Source organism: Rhodnius prolixus, unplaced genomic scaffold (genome assembly GCF_049639745.1).
Source record: "Rhodnius prolixus isolate KJV_2025 unplaced genomic scaffold, Rpr scaffold_13, whole genome shotgun sequence".
In the NCBI taxonomy this organism is placed as follows: Eukaryota; Metazoa; Arthropoda; class Insecta; order Hemiptera; family Reduviidae; genus Rhodnius; species Rhodnius prolixus.
The window spans coordinates 9,173,836-9,196,239 of NW_027411583.1; the positions used below are offsets into that span (position 1 = coordinate 9,173,836).

The window sequence follows — 22,404 nt, forward strand, 5'->3', positions numbered from 1 at the left end:
AGTAAGTCACTTCCATAAGAGTGGCTGTTACTACTTATGGCTTTTCTGTTACAGATAGGACATTTTCATTGCGGATAGCCTAACATAATAGTTCATTGTTGGCTGTTGAACTGGCCATTTTAAGGACTTCACTGAACAAATGCGTGAAGACCATTAGCGAGGATTAGGGGCTCTGTTTGAAAAGTGATATTAAGTCATTCTTCATTTTACATCGGATGAACATCAACTTGAGTTACCAGTCGACTTCTAAACCCAAGACAACAAACTTTAAACTGAACATGAACTTATGAGGTTCGCAGATATTCGCTGGCAAAAAAAGAAAAAAGTGGACTAATCATTGCGAAATTGTGACCTCCAGCCCTGTTTGTTCTCTAAAAGAAAGAATTAAGGCGTAGCTGTTTCTATTCGTTTTTACTGATTTAATCACTATGTCATACAATTGTCCTGTTTGCAAGCATAAAGCTAGTGAAAAAGCTGATTTAGAGAAACATTTGCTATTACACGCTGGCGATAAGCCTTATAAATGCAGTGAATGTAATTATTCTTGCAAAGAATCTGGAAATTTGAAAAGGCATATGAGAACTCATACTGGCGAGAAGCCATTCAAATGTAGTGAGTGTAAATACAGTTGTTCACACGCTGCAACATTCAAATTGCACATGAGAATACACACTGGCGAGAAGCCTTATAAATGTAGTGAATGCAACTACAAAAGTGCAGATCATAAATCTTTACAAATACACATGAGAACACATACTGGCGAGAAGCCATTTAAATGCAGTGAATGTTATTTCGCTACTACATCAGCTACTAATTTAAAATTTCATATGAGAAAACACACTGGTGAGAAGCCATTTAAATGTAGTGAGTGTAAATACAGTTGTTCACAACCTGGAACATTAATATTGCACATGAGAACACATACTGGCGAGAAGCCTTATAAATGCAATGAATGTAATTATTCTTGCAAACAATCTGGACAATTGAAAAGGCATATGACAACACACACTGGCGATAAGCCTTATAAATGCAGTGAATGTAATTATTCTTGCAAAATATCTGGAGGTTTGAAAAGACATATGATAACACATACTGACGATAAGCCTTATAAATGCAATGAATGTAATTATTCTTGCAAACAATCTGAATATTTGAAAAGACATATGACAACACACACTGGCGATAAGCCTTATAAATGCAGTGAGTGTAATTATTCTTGCAAAGAATCTGAATATTTGAAAAGCCATATGAGAACACATACTGGCGATAAGCCTTATAAATGCAATGAATGTAATTATTCTTGCAATCAATCTGGACATTTGAAAAGCCATATGAGAACACATACTGGCGAGAAGCCATTTAAATGTAGTGAGTGTAAATACAGTTCTTCACAAGCTGGAACATTAAAAATACACATGAGATCACACACTGGCGTGAAGCCATTTAAATGTAGTGAATGTAAATACAGTTGTACACACGCTGGAACATTAAAATTGCACATGAGAACACATACTGGTGAAAAGCCTTATAAGTGTAGTGTTTGCAATTTTAGTTGTTCACTTGCTCAAAGTATAAAAGTTCACATGAGAACACATACTGGTGAAAAACCATACACGTGTAGTGAATGTAAATACAGTTGTTCAGTCGCGTCAGCTTTAGCAAAGCATACGAGAATACATACCGGCGAAAAGCCACATAAATGCAGTGAGTGTTATCATAGTTTTACTCGAGCTGCACATTTGCGAAAACATGTGCTAACACATACTGCTCAAAGCCTTTAAGGTGTTTTTGTTTTTTCAAACATTCAATTTGGTCGATCGATCTACACTGTAATGTCGGATTTTACTAAATGTGAATAACATTGTTCTTTATGAATCGTGTATTTAAATAAAATAAAAAACTATTTAAAGTTACTATATAATTATTTACAATTGTTTATAATTTTCCTTGCCTTGTTACAATGTAACAGCTTTTCCATAAGAAAATAATTTTTACAGTATGATTGTAATTATTTCTGGATTTTGTGCGGTTTAGTTAGTGAGAGTCAGGTAAAATCGGGGAGTAAGAAAATAAGCCTAGGAAATTTAAGAGAAATAAAGAATGTGTTAATGGAATTATACATGAGGAGCACATGGTGGTGTGAAGAGGGCAGCGGAAAAAGATAAGCGACCTGAGTAACATTTGGAAGAGACTGAGGCGATCGGGAAAAAAATAATACGAGTGGTGAATTGGAGGCTGTACCGTTTTGGTTGAGTCCCAAAACAAATTGGAAGATAAAGAAATCACCCAGGCGGAATTTGGCCGCACAATTCTGGGTGAGAAGGATATTCGGCAAGCGAAGAATCTCTACTTCTCGCAGGGGAGGAGGACGGAATAGCGCCTGAGCTGTGGTGACCTTCTAATAAGAAGACTGAAGAGAGGTGCCGATTGATATCAAAACCAGGGCTGGGGTTGATGTAGGTGAGACAATTTTGTTAAGAGTGGGACTAGTTCTCGTGTTGTATTAATGACAATTTTTTTTCATAACTTTATCAATCAAGTTCACTTCTTATTTCGTTACCCTAAATTTAGCATTAAGTAGTGTTTGTTTTGGTATTTTTTTTGTAAAGAGACTTTTTGGTTTTGTGAACAATAATAAGTATTTTCTTAACCCTGAATCTTTTATTTGAACCTCTCCTAGCAACAACAGCACATGTAGGTATATGGAATTTAAATATTTAGTAGAATATTAGTGTGGCTGCCTGGTTCGAGTATCGGCCTATAGGGTCGCACAACACGGGTTCGCTTACTGGTGAGCGGTTACTAGGTAGCTAATTTTTTTATTCTAATCTGATTTATTTATAAGCATTATTATTTTAATTTCAATTATTTTATTTTATTTTTTTGGCGCATCAACAGCTGAGGTTATTAACGCCCGGAGCTTTTTCCAGTGCACTGCCGGCCTCCGGACAGTGTTCTCTCGTTACAGACAACACTGTCCATCACCGGACAGTGAGATGTAAGAAGCTCCTAGGAAGAGAAAATCTAAGGGTCAGCTGCTGGATTCGAACCCGGGACCTCCGCGTGGGAGTCCAGTATGCTAACCTCATAGCTAATCCCTTCCCTAATTTCAATTATTATTATTATTAATACTTTGTTGTTATTATTCATTATATCTCCGATTCCTCTTTACTTCCTTTATCTCCCCTTCCCTCCTTACACTCCCTGTCACCACTGAGCTGGCCTCCTCGTGAGCTGAGGGTGGCGTAACAGCCTCCTTTTAATAGGTACGGTAAAAAAAAAAGAAATAAAAAGAAGCTTAATTCAGGCTTAGTGTTAAGTAGATACCGTAACAGAAGCAAACTGTAGCTGCGATAGATTGGCACACTATAGAGACATGATGAAGCCTGTCTGATTGGAGGCCTTGTTGCACCATCTGGTACTTAATCTTTAGTTAGTAGTGCAGCTCTGTATGAAGAGGTATTTTTACATTCTTTTCATTATTAATATTTACCATGTCCCAACTAAGGTGTATAAAACTATTCAAGTTATTTGTGAATGATTTCCATCTGTAGCGAAATAAATTTGTTTATTGCATTTCTATTACAGATTGGAAATGATCTCTCTCGGTTAAAGTAACTTAGTGTAGCATTGTTTCCAGTTGCGCTGTGCATGTTAAGGACCATACTATACAATGGATAGAGCCTGGCTATTTACGCAGACTATGTGCTTTACAGGCAAGTCAATTGTTAAACCAACAGACAGCACTGTTTATTTTTGCTGAAGCTTTGGAAATTAGACAATGAAAGGCTTATAGAATAATTGTGATGTTTGATTTTTTCATCGTAACAGCTGGGACGATCATTAAGGCTCTGCGCTTGCCTCTTCACGAAGTAAATCTTGCGGTAATCACCTGTTTTCATTTATTTAATCAAGATCACATACCATTGCAGTGTTTGCCAATATACATCTCAAACAAACTATGATTTGCAAAGAATTATAAGTGTATGCCATATAAATGTTAGTGCAATTACTGTAATTCTGTAATGGAACTGATATTTTTCCCGATAAGTTTGAGTAAATTTCATAATTGATCGTGTACGATTGGAAACAAGGCAAGAGTTAATATCTAATCAAATACCATGGAAATATTGCATGAATGATATGATTTGGATAATTTTACGAACACTCAAATGTTAGAATTAAAGAAATAAATAATTAAATTGATAATATTTATCAAATTGATTCTAATCAAGATTGAAAGAATTTATTTTAAGTTCATTATTTCGTTGAATAAGTAAAGTATTAACAATTAAATGTTCGCAAATCACAAATGGTCTTTTGGAATAATATAACATCAGTTTCAACTAATTAATGGAATTACTGTGACGACGGTGTACCATCGCTGTAAAATGCAACTGATTGCTGATTGGTTTAAATAATTAGATTAATGCATATTTCTTGACTATTAACTCTATATGTAATTATTAATTATATATTTATCGAGATAATTGGCCCCTACTGCTTTTATTTTGAGAAAATGGCCATAAAGAAACATTGAGTTGTCACGTTTCATTTTTGATACCATAACGAACCTAACGTTTGAACTTTCAGCAGTTTCCATCCTAGTAGAAAGTGCACTCAGTGTACTAATTAATTTAAGTAAAGTTGACCTAGAATCTGCCAAATTTTGAATGTCTGTAATAAAAAAAAAAAATATAGATCAAGTTCTATGAAGAAATTATCCTAATTACAGAAGCTTAAACTTGGTATATTGTTTTGACTATTGCCGCTATTGAAGATGATTTTTGGGAGAATTAACTTCATACTTTTTTTTCTCAAATACGTACAAAGGAATGAACTTGCCATTATTTATATTTTGTATTTAAGGCGCGTCAACAGCAAGATTATTGGCGCCTGGGGCATTTTTCAGTGCACCAGACAATGTTCTGTCATAATGACAACAATGTCCCTCACCGTACAGTGAGCTGTAAGATGTTCCTAGGAAGAGAAAATCTAAAGGCTAACCCCTGGATTCAAACTTTGATCTCCGCGTTGGAATCCAGCATTCGCTTACCACTCAGCTAATTCCTACTCTAACTTTCTACTATTACTATTATAGTTAGTAGTGATGGTATTAGGTAAAAAAAAAAAATCAATTCGCCTTTTAGGCAGAACATTATCTATGAAGTTTATTACATAACATATACAGGGTGATCCATTTAAAACGCACCAATCGCAAATAACTTTTTAGAAAAGCGGAATTTCAAAAAAACCCACGAAGTAAACTATATGTTTTTTTGGGTCTAGTTTTCAAATTTTCCACCCTCGATGCTGTATCTTTATTTTTGGTGGAGTAACGGGCAAAAACCTAATTGGGGTTTTATAAGGACCACCGGTTTTGACTATGATTATGAAAACTACTTAAAAAACCTGTGAAAAATGACGTTAACCCTGTTTCGATATCCCTAATATTTGTCGAGATATTTAAGATCAAAGTTACTATTTTATCAACTCGTGAACGGTTTTCAATATTAATTTTCCAACAGAAATACACGTTTTGGGAGGTCCTCTGACTGCGAAAAATGTTATTTGTGAGGCAAAGAACAAAAATAATAATAATTGAAAATTTTAATGAATGTAGTGTAGTGTGATGGTTAAGGGTGAATCAGAATAAATATGTTTTATCATCAAATAATAGCAATCATCACATAATGTTAATATACCCCGTACGCAAGACTTCTGATTACGGTAAGAATATCTTGCCAGGGTGTTGGTTTAATGGTCAAGAGCGTGGCTTTGTAAGTGGAAGGTCCCCAGTTCGAATCCCACGTATGACTACATTTTATTTAAAAAATTGTTATGATGTATTAAGTATTGTGAATGACTGCACCCGCGGGATTCGAACTGGGATCTCCCACTTATAAAACCACGCTCATGACACTAGACCAACACCCACTCCTCCCTGGCAAGATATTCTCACCGTAATCATAGGCCAAGAAGTCTTGCATAAGAGATACATTAAAATGATGTGATGATTGCTTATATTTGATAACAAAACAAATTTATCCTGATTCTCCTACAACCATTACATTCTCTACATTCTTTAAAATCTTCAATTATTATTTTTTTTGTTCTTTGCGTCACAAATAACATTTTTCGCAGTCAGAGGACCTCCCAAAACGTGTATTTCTGTTGGAAAATTAATATTGAAAACAGATCACGGAATAGATAAAATAGTAATTTTTGATCTTAAATATCTCGACAAATAGGGATATCGAAACGAAGTTAACAGCATTTTTCACATTTTTTTATATAGTTTTCATAATCATTGTCAAAACCAGTGGTCCTTATGAAACCTCAATTAGGTTTTTGGCCGTAACTCTACCAAAAATAAAGATACAGCACCAGGGTTGAAAAATTTGAAAACATATTTCGAATTGCTGTATCTCCTGCCTCATTAAAGTAAATCCTGCGAAAATGTGTACAATTATAGTACTTATTTGCCTCTACATTTGTACATAATTACAACTTCTTAGCAGCATTTGTACATAATTCCAACTTTTTATCAGCATTTTTGAAGTAGATATAAGGTGATGAAGTTTTGCATTTACTTCATATTTCGAATAGCTGTATCTCCTGCCTTATTAAAGTAAATCCAGCGAAAATGTGTACAATTATAGTACTCATTTACCTCTACATTTGTACATAATTTCAACTTCTTAGCAGCTTATTTGAAGGAGATATAAGGTGATGAAGTTTTGCATTTCCTGCATATTTCGAATTGCTGTATCTCTTGTATATGTTCAAAAAAAAATTTGTTTCCTGCCCAAAATTGAAATAGTGAGTTTCTTTGTTAGGGACTTAGACAAATTTAATCTTTAACATAACGAAATAGATGCAATGACACATAACTCTTATGTTTGGGGTTAATATTTAAATTACATATACTACGTAGAGGAAGTAAGTGCCATCCTTCGTGCTGAATGGTTCAAGTTCAGAGGACTAGTAGCAGGAAATTTTGTTTCATTTTTGGAGGAATAGTCACCTATCAATCACTAGTTTTCAAATTTGTTCTGTCAGTATCATATTTTATATTTCAGTCGTTATTCGTTATCGTTTTGTCGTTCGAGCACATTCTTCATTTTACATTGAAATATTTCAATTAGACACATTCAACATTGTATTACTTTGAATATTTCACCATTAACTGAGCAAGGTAAGAGTAAGCAATCTTGTTTGATGTAACAGTTCAGAAGGTTACTCGAAGACATGTTAGACTAGCCAGTAGTGATGGGCAGAACGAGTCCGTCTTTGGACTCGTTGGATTTGAATCAGTTCCAGGGTTGGAATCGATTCCAACAACTCGTTCACCGATTCCGGTCTCTGTACTTACCCTATGCATTAGTAAAAATGTCACGCAATTTATTAAAAAATATCATTAAATGTTAGCTTTCCCAGTTAATAACAAAACTATATTTCTTTAACACACATTGAGTACTATCCCTAATTTCCAATTGCACTGATAAATATAAAATTAACAACGTAACACAAAAATTAACATAAAAATAGACTAGTCAATTATAAAAATTAAAGCAATGCTGTTTAGTCATTATCTAGCTTGACCACTGGAAGACTGGAGTTAACGTGCTTCAAGAGGATCCAAGGTAGAGAAACGGAAATGGGTAGGAAATTATTCCCATAAAAAAAATTCTAACCCTTCAAGCAAAATGATAATTACTCATAAATAAAGAAATATTTATTTACTAGGACTTGTATATCAAGCTTTAAAAATATTATCTTATTATCTTACGAAAAGAAAAAGCTGTGTGCTTAATCTTTAACATAGCGCTGGACACTCTTATTCTTATCTTCATTGGGTAAGTTTAACCGTGTACATAACCGTGAGACAGTCAAAGTAACACTGAGCCAAAATTTAGTATTACCTAATTGGTTTACTTACTGCAGTATCCCTCCCACTCTATCACCAATTTCACAAACATTCATCGATTGGAAATAATTTTTAGTTAAATATTCGTTTTATTTGAATACAAAAAACATTATAACGCTTTCTTAAGATGATTTTAATTTTTAAAATTTGTTTTTGTCCATTACTCTTATATAATACGAAGAATTTCAAATAAAATATAATATACAAACACAATGATCTAGTATGCAGGTGGAGTCAGTCCTCGTTACCATAGCAATGGAACCGTTAAACAACTCCGGTTCCAGCTCCAGCAATTTCTATTGGCTAGATTCAGTGAACGAAAAAATGGAACGAGTCCGGTTTCAAAAGGATTTAAATCACTCCGGATTCGACTCCACCAACTCCAGTGGATTTAACCAATGAAAATGCTAGAGCTGGGCCGGAGTCGTTTAACGGTTCCGTTGTCATGGAAACTACGACTGACTCCACCTGCACACTAGATCATTCTGTGTTTGTATATTATATTTTATTTGAAATTCTTCGTATTTTATAAGAGTAATGGACAAAAACAAATTTTAAAAATTCAAATCATCTTAAGAAAGCGTTATAATGTTTTTTGTATTCCAATGAAACGAATATTTAACTAAAAAATATTTTCAATCGATGAATGTTTGTGAAATAGGTGATAGAGTGGGAGGGATACTACACTAAGTAAACCAGTTAGGTAATACTAAATTTTGGCCCAGTTTTACTTTGACCGTCTAGCTGACATGTACACGTTCAAGCTTACGCCAATGAAGATGAGAGTAAGAGTGTCCAGCGCTAAGTTTAAGATTAAGCACACAGCTTTTTCTTTTTGTAAAACAATAAGATAATATTTTAAAAGCTTGATATTCAATTCTTAGTTAATAAATATTATGAGTAATTATAATTTTGAAGGGTTAGAATTTTTATGGAATAATTTCCTACCCATTTCCGTTTCTCTACCTTGAATACTCTTGAAGTAAGTTAACTCCAGTCTTCTAGTGGTCAAGCTAGATAATGACAAAACTGCATTGCTTTAATTTATATTTGACTAGCCTATTTTTGTGTTAATATTTGTATTACGTTGTTAATTTTATATTTATCAGAGCAATTGGAAATTAGGGATAGTACTCAATGTGTGTTAAAGAAATATAGTTTTGTTATTAACTGGGAAAGCTAACATTTAATGATATAATAATATAATAAATTGCGTGACATTTGTTCTTATGTTTAATCGTTCCAAACCTTCTGCTGCCTCATTTTCATTTTTATTTGCCTAAATTTTTTGGGGCGGGGCGGAATCACTTTTTTTAAAAATAGGGATTTGAATCAACTCGTTCCACCATCGGACTCGTTCCAATGGAACGAGTCCGCTCAAATAGCCCATCACTACTAGCCAGCATTCCTTAACAACTCCTCTTCTTACTTGCACTCATTACCCAAACCTTTAGAGTAACCATTTAATTACTTTTAGGTCCTCCTTTGTTTTATGACTGAAACGAGGTCACGCAACGGCTGATATCATTTTGGTTATCTGTCAGCTAAGCATGTTAAACTAAAAACAACTTCTGGTGGTAATTGTTCAAGTTTTAAGTAGTAGTTTTTGTTTGAGAAGAAGTTTTTTAGTAGCAGATTTGTGTCTTCGTGGGATTCTAACGAATTTGTTAAAGTTAAAGTTGCCATTTATTAAAAATTATACATATAAATACATAATCATTAAGTCAGCCGAAGCTGTGGCCACAACGAATTTGTTACTTTCAGGTAATTCTAGCATGGTTTTTCAAGTAGTCTTTTATAGGGCCGCCTACGATCGTAACTGATGCAAATTAATTAACTAATGCAAATCACTGCTGCAGAACCGTAAATTTTTAAGATTTTACAATTAAAAAGAAAAAACTAACTTTAGTGGCAAGCCCGTCAATTGACCATAGCAATCAAAACTCATAATTTTGATATGTATTTTATTACCCTGTCTGTTTCAGGTTGTAGAATTCTGTAAACTTAAAATGTTAATTTGTAACCAATCATTGTTTTCCAGCTCCCATTTAGATATTTTTTTAAAAAGGAACAAAAACGTACACCATCCAAACAAATGTTTTAATATTACATAAATCTTGTTTCTACTCGTTTCAAAATTCTTAGGACATTTTTGCTGTTGTCTTGAAGGTATTACAGTACTCATTATAGTAATTAGCGTTCATTATAGGTTCTCTCAATAATATTATATAAACATCTTTCAGGGGAGAACATCTTAGCAATTTTGCCTCCCTGAAACTTAATTTTGTTCAGGAGAGTAGGTGTTATGTTTGATTCAATCCCATTTTTTCTTTAATATATTGCAGATGTTATTATTACACTACTAACTATGTACTTTGTGAATATTATACGTAATAAAAGTTGTGATCAAGTAGAGTTATTGTGTGTTCCTTGCATCATGTTTGCAGAAGATCTTTTGCAAATGTATAGAATTTGATGGTCATATACACTTAATGGAACTGTAGATTGAGATTTCATATATATATATATATTATCCATTATTGTTTTTTTTTTCGCGTTTTACCTTTAACCTATTAATGAAAGCAATGCATCGCTTAGTAAGAAAGTATTTTTACATTCCTTTTTATTCTTTATATTCGCAATGCCTAAACTCAAAAATAAATAAGTACTACTTATGTCACGAGTGGCTATTATTACTTATAGTTTTTCTGTTACAGATTGGACATTTTCTCTGCGGATCACCTAACATAATGGTCCATTGTTTGCTGTTGAACTGGCCATCTTAAGGACTTCACTGAACAAATGCTTGAAGACTATTAGCTTAGATTAGGTGCTCTGTTTGTAAAGTGGTATTAAGTCAGTCTTCATTTAACATCGGATGAACATGAACTTGAGTTACCAGTCCACTTCTAAACCCAAGACAACAAACATTAAACTGAACATGTAGTTATGAGTTTCTCAGATACTCGGTAGCAAAAAAAAAAAAAAAATTTGGACTAATTTTTGCGAAATTGTGACCCCCAGCCCTATTTGTTCTCTAAAAGAAAGAATTGAGACGTTGTTGTTTCTATTCGTTTTTACTATTTTAATCAATATGTCATACAATTGTACTGTTTGCAAGCATAAAGCCAATAAAAAACCAGATTTAGAAAAACATATGCTATTACACAGTGGCGATAAGCCTTATAAATGCAATGAATGTAATTATTCATGCAAAGAATCTGGAAATTTGAAAAGCCATATGAGAACACATACTGGCGAGAAGCCTTATAAATGCAATGAATGTAATTATTCTTGCAAACAATCTGGAAGTTTGAAAATGCATATGAGAACACATACTGGCGATAAGCCTTATAAATGCAATGAATGTAATTATTCTTGCAAATATTCTGGAAATTTAAAATTGCATATGAGAACACACACTGTCGATAAGCCATATAAATGCAATGAATGTAATTATTCTTGCAAACAATCTGGCCATTTGAAAAGGCATATGAGAACACATACTGGTGAAAAGCCATATAAATGTAGTAAATGCAACTACAAATGTGCAGATCATACAACTTTACAAAATCACATGAGAACACACACTGGCGAGAAGCCTTATAAATGCAATGAATGTAATTATTCTTGCAAACAATCTGGAACTTTGAAAAAACATATGAGAACACATACTGCCGATAAGCCTTATAAATGCAGTGAATGTAATTATTCTTGCAACCAATCTGGAGATTTGAAAAGCCATATGAGAACACATACTGGCGAGAAACCATACAAGTGTAGTGAATGTAAATACAGTTGTTCAGTCGCTACAGCTTTAGCAAGGCATACGAGAACACATACTGGCGAGAAGCCATTTAAATGTTGTGAATGTAATTTCGCTTCTGCATCACCTTCTTATTTAAAATATCATATGAGAATACACACTGGCGAGAAGCCATTTAAATGCTGCGAATGTAATTTCACTTCTGCATCACCTTGTAATTTAAAATATCATATGAGAACACACACTTGCGATAAACCTTATAAATGCAATGAATGTAATTATTCTTGCAAAATATCTGGAAATTTGAAAAATCATATGAGAACACACACTGACGATAAGCCTTATAAATGCGATAAGTGTGATTATTCGTGTAAACATTCTGGAAATTTGAAAACCCATATGAGAACACATACTGGCGAGAAGCCTTATAAATGCAATGAATGTAATTATTCTTGCAAACAATCTGAACATTTGAAAAGCCATATGAGAACACATACTGGCGTTAATCCTTATAAATGCAATGAATGTAATTATTCTTGCAAACAATCTGCACATTTGAAAAGCCATATGAGAACACACCATGGCGATAATCCATATAAATGCAATATAACTAATTATTCTTGTAAACAATCTGAAAATTTGAAACTACATATGAAAACACTTACTGGCAAGAAGCCATTTAAATGCTCTGAATGTAATTTCGCCACAACATCAGCTTCTAATTTAAAATTGCACTTGAGAACACATACTGGCGAAAAGCCATTTAAATGCTGTGAATGTAATTTTTCTTCTGCATCAGCTTTTAGTTTAAAATATCATATGAGGACACACACTGGCGAGAAGCCATATAAATGTCCTGAGTGTAAATACAGATGTTCACAAGCTAGAAGATTTAAATTGCACATGAGAACACATTCTGGTGAAAAGCCATATAAATGTAGTGAATGCAACTACAAATGTGCAGTTCCGAAATCTTTACAAATACACATTAAAACACATACTGGCAAGAAGCCATTTAAATGCTCTGAATGTAATTTCGCTACTACATCAGCTTCTAACTTAAAATTGCACATGAGAACACATACTGGCGAGAAGCCATTTAAATGTTGTGAATGTAATTTCGCTACTACATCAGCTTCTAACTTAAAATTGCACATGAGAACACATACTGGCGAGAAGCCATTTAAATGCTGCGAATGTAATTTCGCTTCTGCAACAGCTTCTTATTTAAAATTTCATATGAGAACACACACTGGCGAGAAGCCTTATAAATGTAGTGAGTGTAAATACAGTTGTTCACTAGCTGGAACATTAAAATTGCACATGAGAACACATACTGGTGAAAAGCCATATAAATGTAGTGAATGCAACTACGAAAGTGCAGATCATAAATCTTTACAAATACACATGAGAACACACACTGGCGAGAAGCCTTATAAGTGCAATGAATGTAATTATTCTTGCAAACAATCTGGAGATTTGAAAAGCCATATGAGAACACATACTGGCGAGAAGCCATATAAATGTACTGAGTGTAAATACAGTAGTTCACAATCTGGAACATTAAAATTGCACATGAGAACACATACTGGTGAAAAGCCATATAAATGTAGTGAATGCAACTACAAAAGTTCAGATCATAGATCTTTACAAATACACATGAGAACACACACTGGCGAGAAGCCTTATAAGTGCAATGAATGTAATTATTCTTGCAAACAATCTGGAGATTTGAAAAGCCATATGAGAACACATAGTGGCGAGAAGCCATATAATTGTAGTGAGTGTAAATACAGTTGTTTACAAGCTGGAAGATTAAAATTGCACATGAGAACACATACTGGCGAGAAGCCTTATAAATGCAATGAATGTAATTATTCTTGCAAACAATCTGGACATTTAAAAAGTCATATGAGAAAACATACTGGCGAAAAGCCATATAAATGTAACGAATGTGGTTCAAGTTTTGCAGATAAAGCAAATTTGATAGTACATATGAGAATACATACTGGAGAGAAGCCATACAAATGTAGCGAATGTAATTTCAGTTGCGCATATCTTGGAAACTTTAGAAAACATATGAGTATTCATACCAGGTGAAAGCCGTATGAATTTAGTATTGGGTGTCAATTATGTTGATAATGGTGATCTCGTTGCAATAAGATGGAATAAAAGAAAAGAGGACAGCCATATTTTAAGCGACCACCTCCCCGGAGTATTTGCAGGTATATTTTGAGTCCTAATTTGTCCTCAGCAACTCGTTCTGATTTCTGACGTGCTCTTCTCGACTCAGGCTGTATTCCATTCTCACCCATGTCAGCTAAAGTTACAGATTACACTACTGGTCCTTACCTAGTCGAATTTATTATCTATCTAATCAGAAGTGCAATCTTTTTTTTGTTTTGTTCTTAAAGAAATATCTTTATTTTGAGGCAGTTTTTAAATTCATTTCTTTGCATTTTATGTAATTTTAATTTTAATCCTAATTTTGAGTTATGATTAAAAATTTTAATAGATTAAATTCCGATTCAATTAAAAGTGAATTTAATTTAATCAACTAATTTTGGGCGATTAAATTTTTTAATTTTTTTAAAATTTTAATTATGATCAAAATTAACTTTTGGTTTAAGTCAATTGGATTTTAATTGATTTAATTTTTGGTTTACTCTGCTACTACTAGCATACACTGTAGGCGTTGTGGACGTATACATGACAACAATAAGTGTCCAGCGTATAATTCAATTTGTAATTACTGTAAACAGAAGGGTCATTTTTCAAAATATTGCTCAAATCGCTTAAGTCGAATACACAACATTGAGACTGTTGAAGATGAAGAAACTAATTATTTTATAGCCCATTTAGAAACCAAATCTAATAACGAAGAATGGTCAACTGAAATTAAAATTAACAACAAACATCCAATTGTGGTCAAACTAGACACAGGTGCAATGGCTAATATTTTAAGCCTAAAGGTTTACAAAAGTTTAAATTTAAATAACACAGAAATAGAACAATCTACTGTGAAATTAAGTATATTTTCAGGAGAAAAAATTAACTGTTGTAGGAAAGATCAATTTAACAGTAACACATCATTAAAATTATCATACTTTAGAATTGTTTTGTAATAAAATCAAACTCATTCAATTTTGGGATTGGACGCCTGTAAAAAATTGAACTTGAATAAAAGAATACATACTGTAGAAAAATCTGATGCAGAAAAATTAATAAAATTATATACAGATAGATTTGAAGGTATTGGGTGTTTGAAGAATCATTATCACATTACTTTGGATCCCTATATAGAACCAGTTATACATCCTGCAAGAAAAATACCTCTGCCGCTACATTATAAGTTGAGAGAAAGATTTAACCTACCTTGAAAAAAAACAAAAAAACAGATAATAAAAAAAGTGGAAGAACCAATAGAATGGGTCAATTCGATTGTCTTGGAAAGAAAACCAAATGGAGATATAAGAATTTGTATGGATCCTGAAGATCTGAATCGAGCGGTTCTTAGAGAACATCATCAACTTCCAACAATTGAAGAAATTCCCACCAAACTCGCAGGGTCAACAGTTTTCTCAACAATAGTTGCATCAAAGGGAAGGGATTAGCTATGAGGTTAGCATACTGGACTCCCACGCGGAGGTCCCGGGTTCGAATCCAGCAGCTGACCCTTAGATTTTCTCTTCCTAGGAGCTTCTTACAGCTCACTGTCCGGTGATGGACAGTGTTGTCTGTAACGAGAGAACACTGTCCGGAGGCCGGCAGTGCACTGGAAAAAGCTCCGGGCGCTAATGACCTCAGCTGTTGATGCGCCAAAAAAAAAAAAAAAAAAAAAAAAAAAAAAAAAAAAAAAAAAAAATTGCATCAAGTGGATTCTGGCAATTACCTTTATTAACCCAAAATTTGGTTGCAATAATCAAAGCCTGACATCGCTCAGTGGTTGAAGGGGGTGGGCGGCTTAAAGGACAAAAATCGCGAAGAGAAAAAAAGAAATAAGGAAAGAAATTAATTTTTTAAAAAAACCGACAATTGTTGAGCGCTACGCTGATGATGCAAAATAAATTAGTGTTAACAGCGAACCACCAATTAAAAAAATAATACAGAAAAATAACAAATAAAAAACAATAAAAGTAAATATTTATAAAAAAACGGAATGCACTATTTATTTATAACTAAATTGACATGTATACAAATAAATAAGAAGTGTAAAATGATCTAAAAATGAGGGAGCCAATTGTCTCCTTAAAATAGGGCTAAAAGTAATACAGCTTACTAAACTAAAAAACAGGGCGACTAATTTAAATATTGGCCAATATTAAACAAAAAAATAGTCCCACAGGTGCTGTTTTCGCAGTTTTCCGCTTGCCGTAGGCCAAAATAGCAGCAACTTTCGGTCGTCCACGATGTTGTAGGCATTAACCCTATATCCCCGAGAGGTGGTCTACCTGGGGAACTCCTCCAAGTAGGTGTACTGGCAGGTTAGTTCTGGTTTCGCCTATTTTAAATAAAAAAACTCCGGTAACAACCGTACGTGGCACGTCCGTTTATCTAGAGAGATCCTTCAAGACTCACTGCCGACTATCCCCTCTCTCTCTGTCGCCGCGTCCACCAGTTCCTGTTGCAAAATTTCCCCCAGTGAACTAAGGGGTTTCCGGCCGTTTTTCCAGCCTATTCTTTATATTAACAAAACACAATAAATTTTCTATATTTCCCGAACAATATTCGGGTAATACCTTTAGATGAAGAAAGTTCTAAACTATGTACTTTTAATTCCCCCTTTGGAGGTTGGCGTTATCTTCGACTAGGCATAGTCAATTATGTATCTTGATTTATTCCTCAGTTGTCATCAATTAACCATTAAGAAGTGTTATCAGAGAAAATGTGATTTGGGAATGGAATCAAACTTTTGAAGACGCCCTTAATAAAATAAAACAGCTACTAACACAGACTCCGGTACTACAGTACTATGATGTCAACAAACCATCTAAGATATCGGTAGATAGCTCACAGTTAGGATTAGCCGCTTGTTTACTACAGAATGAACTTCCATGTTGCTTTGCTTCAAAATCTATAAATGATCAACAAAAAGCTTTTGCACAAATAGATAAGGAATGTTTGGCAATTCTCTTTGGTTGTAAAAGATTCGAGCAATATATTTTTGGCAAACAAGTAGAAGTGGAAACCGATCATCGTCCTCTACTAGCCATCTTTAAAAAACCCCTTCATCAATGTCCTGTTCGACTTCAAAGAAAGTTAATAAAACTTCAACGTTATGACATATCGTAAATTTAAAGTATGTTCCAGGGAAACAACTCTATAGAAATAGTGAGGAGAATATTTCGGATGAAGATATCTCAAGTTTTGACAAAACCATGGACACAGAGATAGAAGCACAAATATGTTTGATTACAAAAGACAGACAACCATATAAAAATAATTAAAAAAGAAATAGCAGAAGATCCAGAAATGAGACTTGTAGCTAAAATGATTAGAAATGAAGGGCCTTCTAATATTCAACAAGTACCAGAATATTTGAGAAGGTATTATAAATATTAAGAAGATCTAACCGAAATTGATAACCTATTATATAAATCTGACCGCATAATAATTTCAACTAAATTAAGAAAAGCTATGTTAAATGGACTTCATCAGAGCCACCAAGGAAGAGAAAGAACAAAAGCTCTTGCAAGAGACAGTATTTTCTGGCCAGGATTGACGAAACAGATTAATGACATAATTGATGAATGTGATAGTTGACAAAGTTTCAGGAATTCAAACAGAAAAGAACCCATGATACCACACGAAATTTCTACGAGACCATGGCAATAATTAGGTTGTGACATATTTTTCTTAGCTAATAGACATTATTTATTGGTCATAGATTATTTTTCAAAATTTTTGGAATTAGCTCATCTACAACAATTAGATAGCGCACCTGTAATAACTCATATAAAATCTATAATGGCTCGTCATGGTATTCCGGATGTTATAATTACTGATGGAGGTCCTCAATTTACGGCTTATGAATTTAAATACTTCTCGAAAAAATGGCATTTCAAACATATTGTAACCAGCCCTATTTATGCCCAATCAAATGGCATGGTGGAAAGAGCTATACAAACTGTTAAAAATATTTTGGAAAAAGCTTACCAAAACAGTAATGGTATTTAGCATTACTACAATACCGAAACACACCAATTGGTGATATGCCATCTCCTTCTGAACAACTAATGTCTAGAAGACTTACCGATAACTTACCTGTTTTCTCCAATAAACTAACACCTCAGATAGTACCTATTGAAGATACTCTCAACAAATGGACCTACAAAAAAAAGCTACAAAAAAAGTATTACGACAGAGGGTCACGAAGATTACCGAAGATCTATTGGCTAGATTCAGTGAACGAAAAAATGGACCGAGTCCGGTTTCAAAAGGATTTAAATCACTCCGGATTCAACTCCACCAACTCCACCAACTCCAGTAGATTTAACCAATGAACATGCTGGGATTGGAACCGGAGTTGCTTAATGATTCCAGTTTCATGGTAACCATCCAGTGGTCAAGCTAGATAATGACAAAACTGCATTGCTTTAATTTATATTTGACTAGCCTTTTTTTGTGTTACGTTGTTAATTTTATATTTATCAGAGCAATTGGAAATTAGGGATAGTACTTAATGTGTTGTTAAAGAAATATAGTTTTATTATTTTATTAATTGGGAAAGCTAACAGTTAATGATTTATTTTAATAAATTACGTGACATTTCTTCTTATGTTTACTCGTTCCAAACCATCTGCATTTTAATTAGCCTAAAATTTTTGTGGCGGTGCGGAATCACTTTTTTTTTAAATAGGGATTTCAGTCAACTCGTTCTAATCAAGTAGAGTTATTGTGAGTTCCTGGCATCATACCGACCACAATTCCTTTATTTCATATTCGCAGAAGAGCTTTTGCAAATGTATAGAATTCGACTCTCACATACTCTTAATGAAACCGCAGATAGAGCTTTGTATATATATACAGGGTGTTCAGCATAAGACTACGGTAACTTCGGGAGGCGATTCTGGGCATCATTTGCAACAAAAAATTCCATATAAACTATGGCTCGATTCGGCTCCGTTTTATAGATATTTTTAATTTTATGTTTTTTCAAGGTGTTACTACTTTTTAGCAAAAAGTTGTCTATATTTCTCAAACTATTAAAGCTACAGCTATTTTAATAAGCTCATTAGAAAGAAGGTTAAATTTCCTTTTAAATAAGCTAATTTGTATTCCAAAATAATAATATTAAGTATTTTACTTTGAGGCCCAAACATAAGAAATAACAAGTTTCTAATTTTTTCCAAAAACTTTGACTTCATTTTTCTCAAAAACATTTTATATGAAAAATCCGTGCACTATTCAGGAAAAACATCTACATACGATCACCTTTCGAACGGTATACAATAATTGGGGTTATGTTATAAATTGATGCAGAAATCTGTGATTAATTGCAAAAAAGTAGGCCTCAAAACAACGTCGGCATTATGAAAGGAATTCACCTACCATAAGAATATAACTGATCAGAATCATCAAATCCAGTACGATTTTTTGCAAACGTGTAATTTAATAATTAATTTATTTAAGAACTATATTCAAAAATATAAAATTTACATTGCAAATAATAAAATAAAAAGAAGAAAAATGACTATGATGTTAAATGAGTGTTAGGAACCAATTTCAAAAGAAAGGATTTTCGTTTAACGAGTTTAGATCTGTGTGTTATTCTTTAGTTAATTAAAGAAATATGCTAAATAATGTGAATAAATCATCATTTTGAACTACTCAATAAAATTTTGGAATTAACAGGTTGTAAAGAGCTAATGAATAAGCCGAACACAGGAGATTGTGGAGAGCTAATGAATAAGCCAAAAACATATTACTCCCTCTGATCCCCAAATTAAATAATAGTGGATGGAATACTTCACCGAACCGCCAGTACACCTCCACGATCGTCTTAGCGTTCGGAACACCCTATCAGGAAAACATTTAGAATACTCCCGCCTAGCTTCACCAGAACACATACTGGGGAGAAGCCATTTAAATGTTGTGAATGTAATTTCGCTTCTGCAACAGGTTCTGGTTTAAAATTTCATATGACAACACACACTGGCGATAAGCCTTATAAATGCAATGAATGTAATTATTCTTGCAAATCATCAGGAAATTTGAAAAGTCATATGAGAACACACACTGGCGATAAGCCTTATAAATGCAATGAATGTAATTATTCTTGCAAACAATCTGGCCATTTGAAAAGGCATATGAGAACACATACTGGTGAGAAGCCATTTAAATGCTGTGAATGTAATTTCGCTTCTGCAACAGATTCTGGTTTAAAATTTCATATGAGAACACACACTGGCGAAAAGCCTTATAAATGCAATGAATGTAATTATTCTTGCAAAATATCTGGAGGTTTGAAAAGTCATATGAGAACACACACTGGCGAAAAGCCTTATAAATGCAATGAATGTAATTATTCTTGCAGACAATCTGGACATTTGAAAGACCATATGAGAACACATACTGGCGATAAGCCTTATAAATGCATTGAATGTAATTATTCTTTCAAACAATCTGGACATTTGAAAGACCATATGAGAACACATACTGGCGATAAGCCTTATAAATGCAATGAATGTAATTATTCTTTCAAACAATCTGGACATTTGAAAGACCATATGAGAACACATACTGGCGATAAGCCTTATAAATGCATTGAATGTAATTATTCTTTCAAACAATCTGGACATTTGAAAGACCATATGAGAACACATACTGGCGATAAGCCTTATAAATGCAATGAATGTAATTATTCTGGCAGACAATCTGGACAATTGAAAAGGCATATGATAACACATACTGGTGAGAAGCCATTTAAATGCTGTGAATGTAATTTCGCTTCTGCAACAGATTCTGGTTTAAAATTTCATATGAGAACACACACTGGCGAAAAGCCTTATAAATGCAATGAATGTAATTATTCTTGCAAAATATCTGGAGGTTTGAAAAGTCATATGAGAACACACACTGGCGAAAAGCCTTATAAATGCAATGAATGTAATTATTCTTGCAGACAATCTGGACATTTGAAAGACCATATGAGAACACATACTGGCGATAAGCCTTATAAATGCATTGAATGTAATTATTCTTTCAAACAATCTGGACATTTGAAAGACCATATGAGAACACATACTGGCGATAAGCCTTATAAATGCAATGAATGTAATTATTCTTTCAAACAATCTGGACATTTGAAAGACCATATGAGAACACATACTGGCGATAAGCCTTATAAATGCATTGAATGTAATTATTCTTTCAAACAATCTGGACATTTGAAAGACCATATGAGAACACATACTGGCGATAAGCCTTATAAATGCAATGAATGTAATTATTCTGGCAGACAATCTGGACAATTGAAAAGGCATATGATAACACATACTGGTGAGAAGCCATTTAAATGCTGTGAATGTAATTTTGCTTCTGTATCAGCTTTCAATTTAAAATTTCATATGAGAACACATACTGGCGAGAAGCCATATAAATGTAGTGAGTGTAAATACAGTTGTTCACAAGCTGGGCGATTAAGATCGCATATGAGAACACATATCGGTGAAAAGCCATATAAATGTAACGAATGTGGTTCAAGTTTTAGAAATAAACCAAATTTGATAGTACATATGAGAATACATACTGGAGAGAAGCCATATAAATGTAGCGAGTGTGATTATCGATGTTCACAATCTTCAAGCTTTCAGATACATATGAGGTCACATAGGAGCGAGAAGCCGTATAAGTGTAAATTATGCGATTACAGTAGTACAAATACTGGAGCATTAAAAGTGCATATGCGAGCACATACTGGCAAAAAGCCATACAAATGTAGCGAATGTAATTTCAGTAGCGCATATCTTGGAAGCTTTCGAAGACATATCAGTATTCATACCAGGTGAAAGCCACATTAATGTTGTATTGAGTGTCAATAATGTTGATAATTGTGATCTCGACGCAGAAAGATTGGAAAAAAAGAAAAGATGACATCCGTTTTTAATGCGACCAGCTCCCCGGAGTATTTGCAGGTTTACAGAAGCCATATAAATGTAGTGAGTGTAACTACAGTTATGTTGATATTGTCCTTTTTAAAGTTCATTTAAGAAAACACACTGGTAAAAAACCATACTAGTGTAATGAATGTAAATACAGTTCTTCAGTCGCTACAGCTTTAGCAAAGTATACGAGAATACATACCGGCAAAAGGCCATATAAATGCAGTGAGTGTAATCATAGTTTTACTCGAGCTGGACAATTGCGAAAACATGTGCAAACACATATTGTCTCAAAGCCTTTTAAGTGTAATGAATGTAATTTTAATTGCATCCAATTTGGAAATTTGCGGACACATATGAGAATACATACTGGCGAAAGGCCATATAAATGCAGTGAGTGTAATCATAGTTTTACTCAAGCTGGACATTTGCGAACACATGTGCAAACACAAACCGGTGAAAAGCCATATAAATGTAACGAATGTGGTTCAAGTTTAGCAAATAAAGCAAATTTGACAGTACATATGAGAATACATACTCGAGAGAAGCCATACAAATTTAGCTAATGTAATTTCAGTAGCGTATATCTTGGAAACTTTCGAAGA

At 33.6% G+C, this 22,404-nt stretch overlaps 2 protein-coding genes across 4 annotated transcripts in view; both read left to right on the top strand.

The window, feature by feature from the left end:
• LOC141448092 (uncharacterized) overlaps positions 1–22,404 on the top strand; it is a 37,486-nt gene that overhangs the window by 3,425 nt on the left and 11,657 nt on the right. Inside the window, exons 3-4 of one of the 3 annotated variants that reach the window (XR_012454843.1) lie at positions 55–3,459; positions 3,589–4,021. The gene's annotated coding sequence lies outside the window, so the exon portion shown is untranslated. Of the gene's footprint in view, positions 1–54; positions 3,460–3,588; positions 4,022–22,404 lie in introns of those variants that run through there. The other 2 variants (XR_012454844.1, XM_074116165.1) reach the window with 2 other exon arrangements.
• On the top strand, positions 9,327–22,268 carry LOC141447888 (uncharacterized). The gene is made up of 4 exons (XM_074115795.1): positions 9,327–9,694; positions 10,648–13,792; positions 14,377–14,668; positions 19,706–22,268. The coding sequence occupies exons 2-4, from the start codon at positions 11,025–11,027 to the stop codon at positions 21,704–21,706; spliced, it is 5,061 nt and encodes a 1,686-aa protein (XP_073971896.1). The 5' UTR covers positions 9,327–9,694; positions 10,648–11,024; the 3' UTR covers positions 21,707–22,268.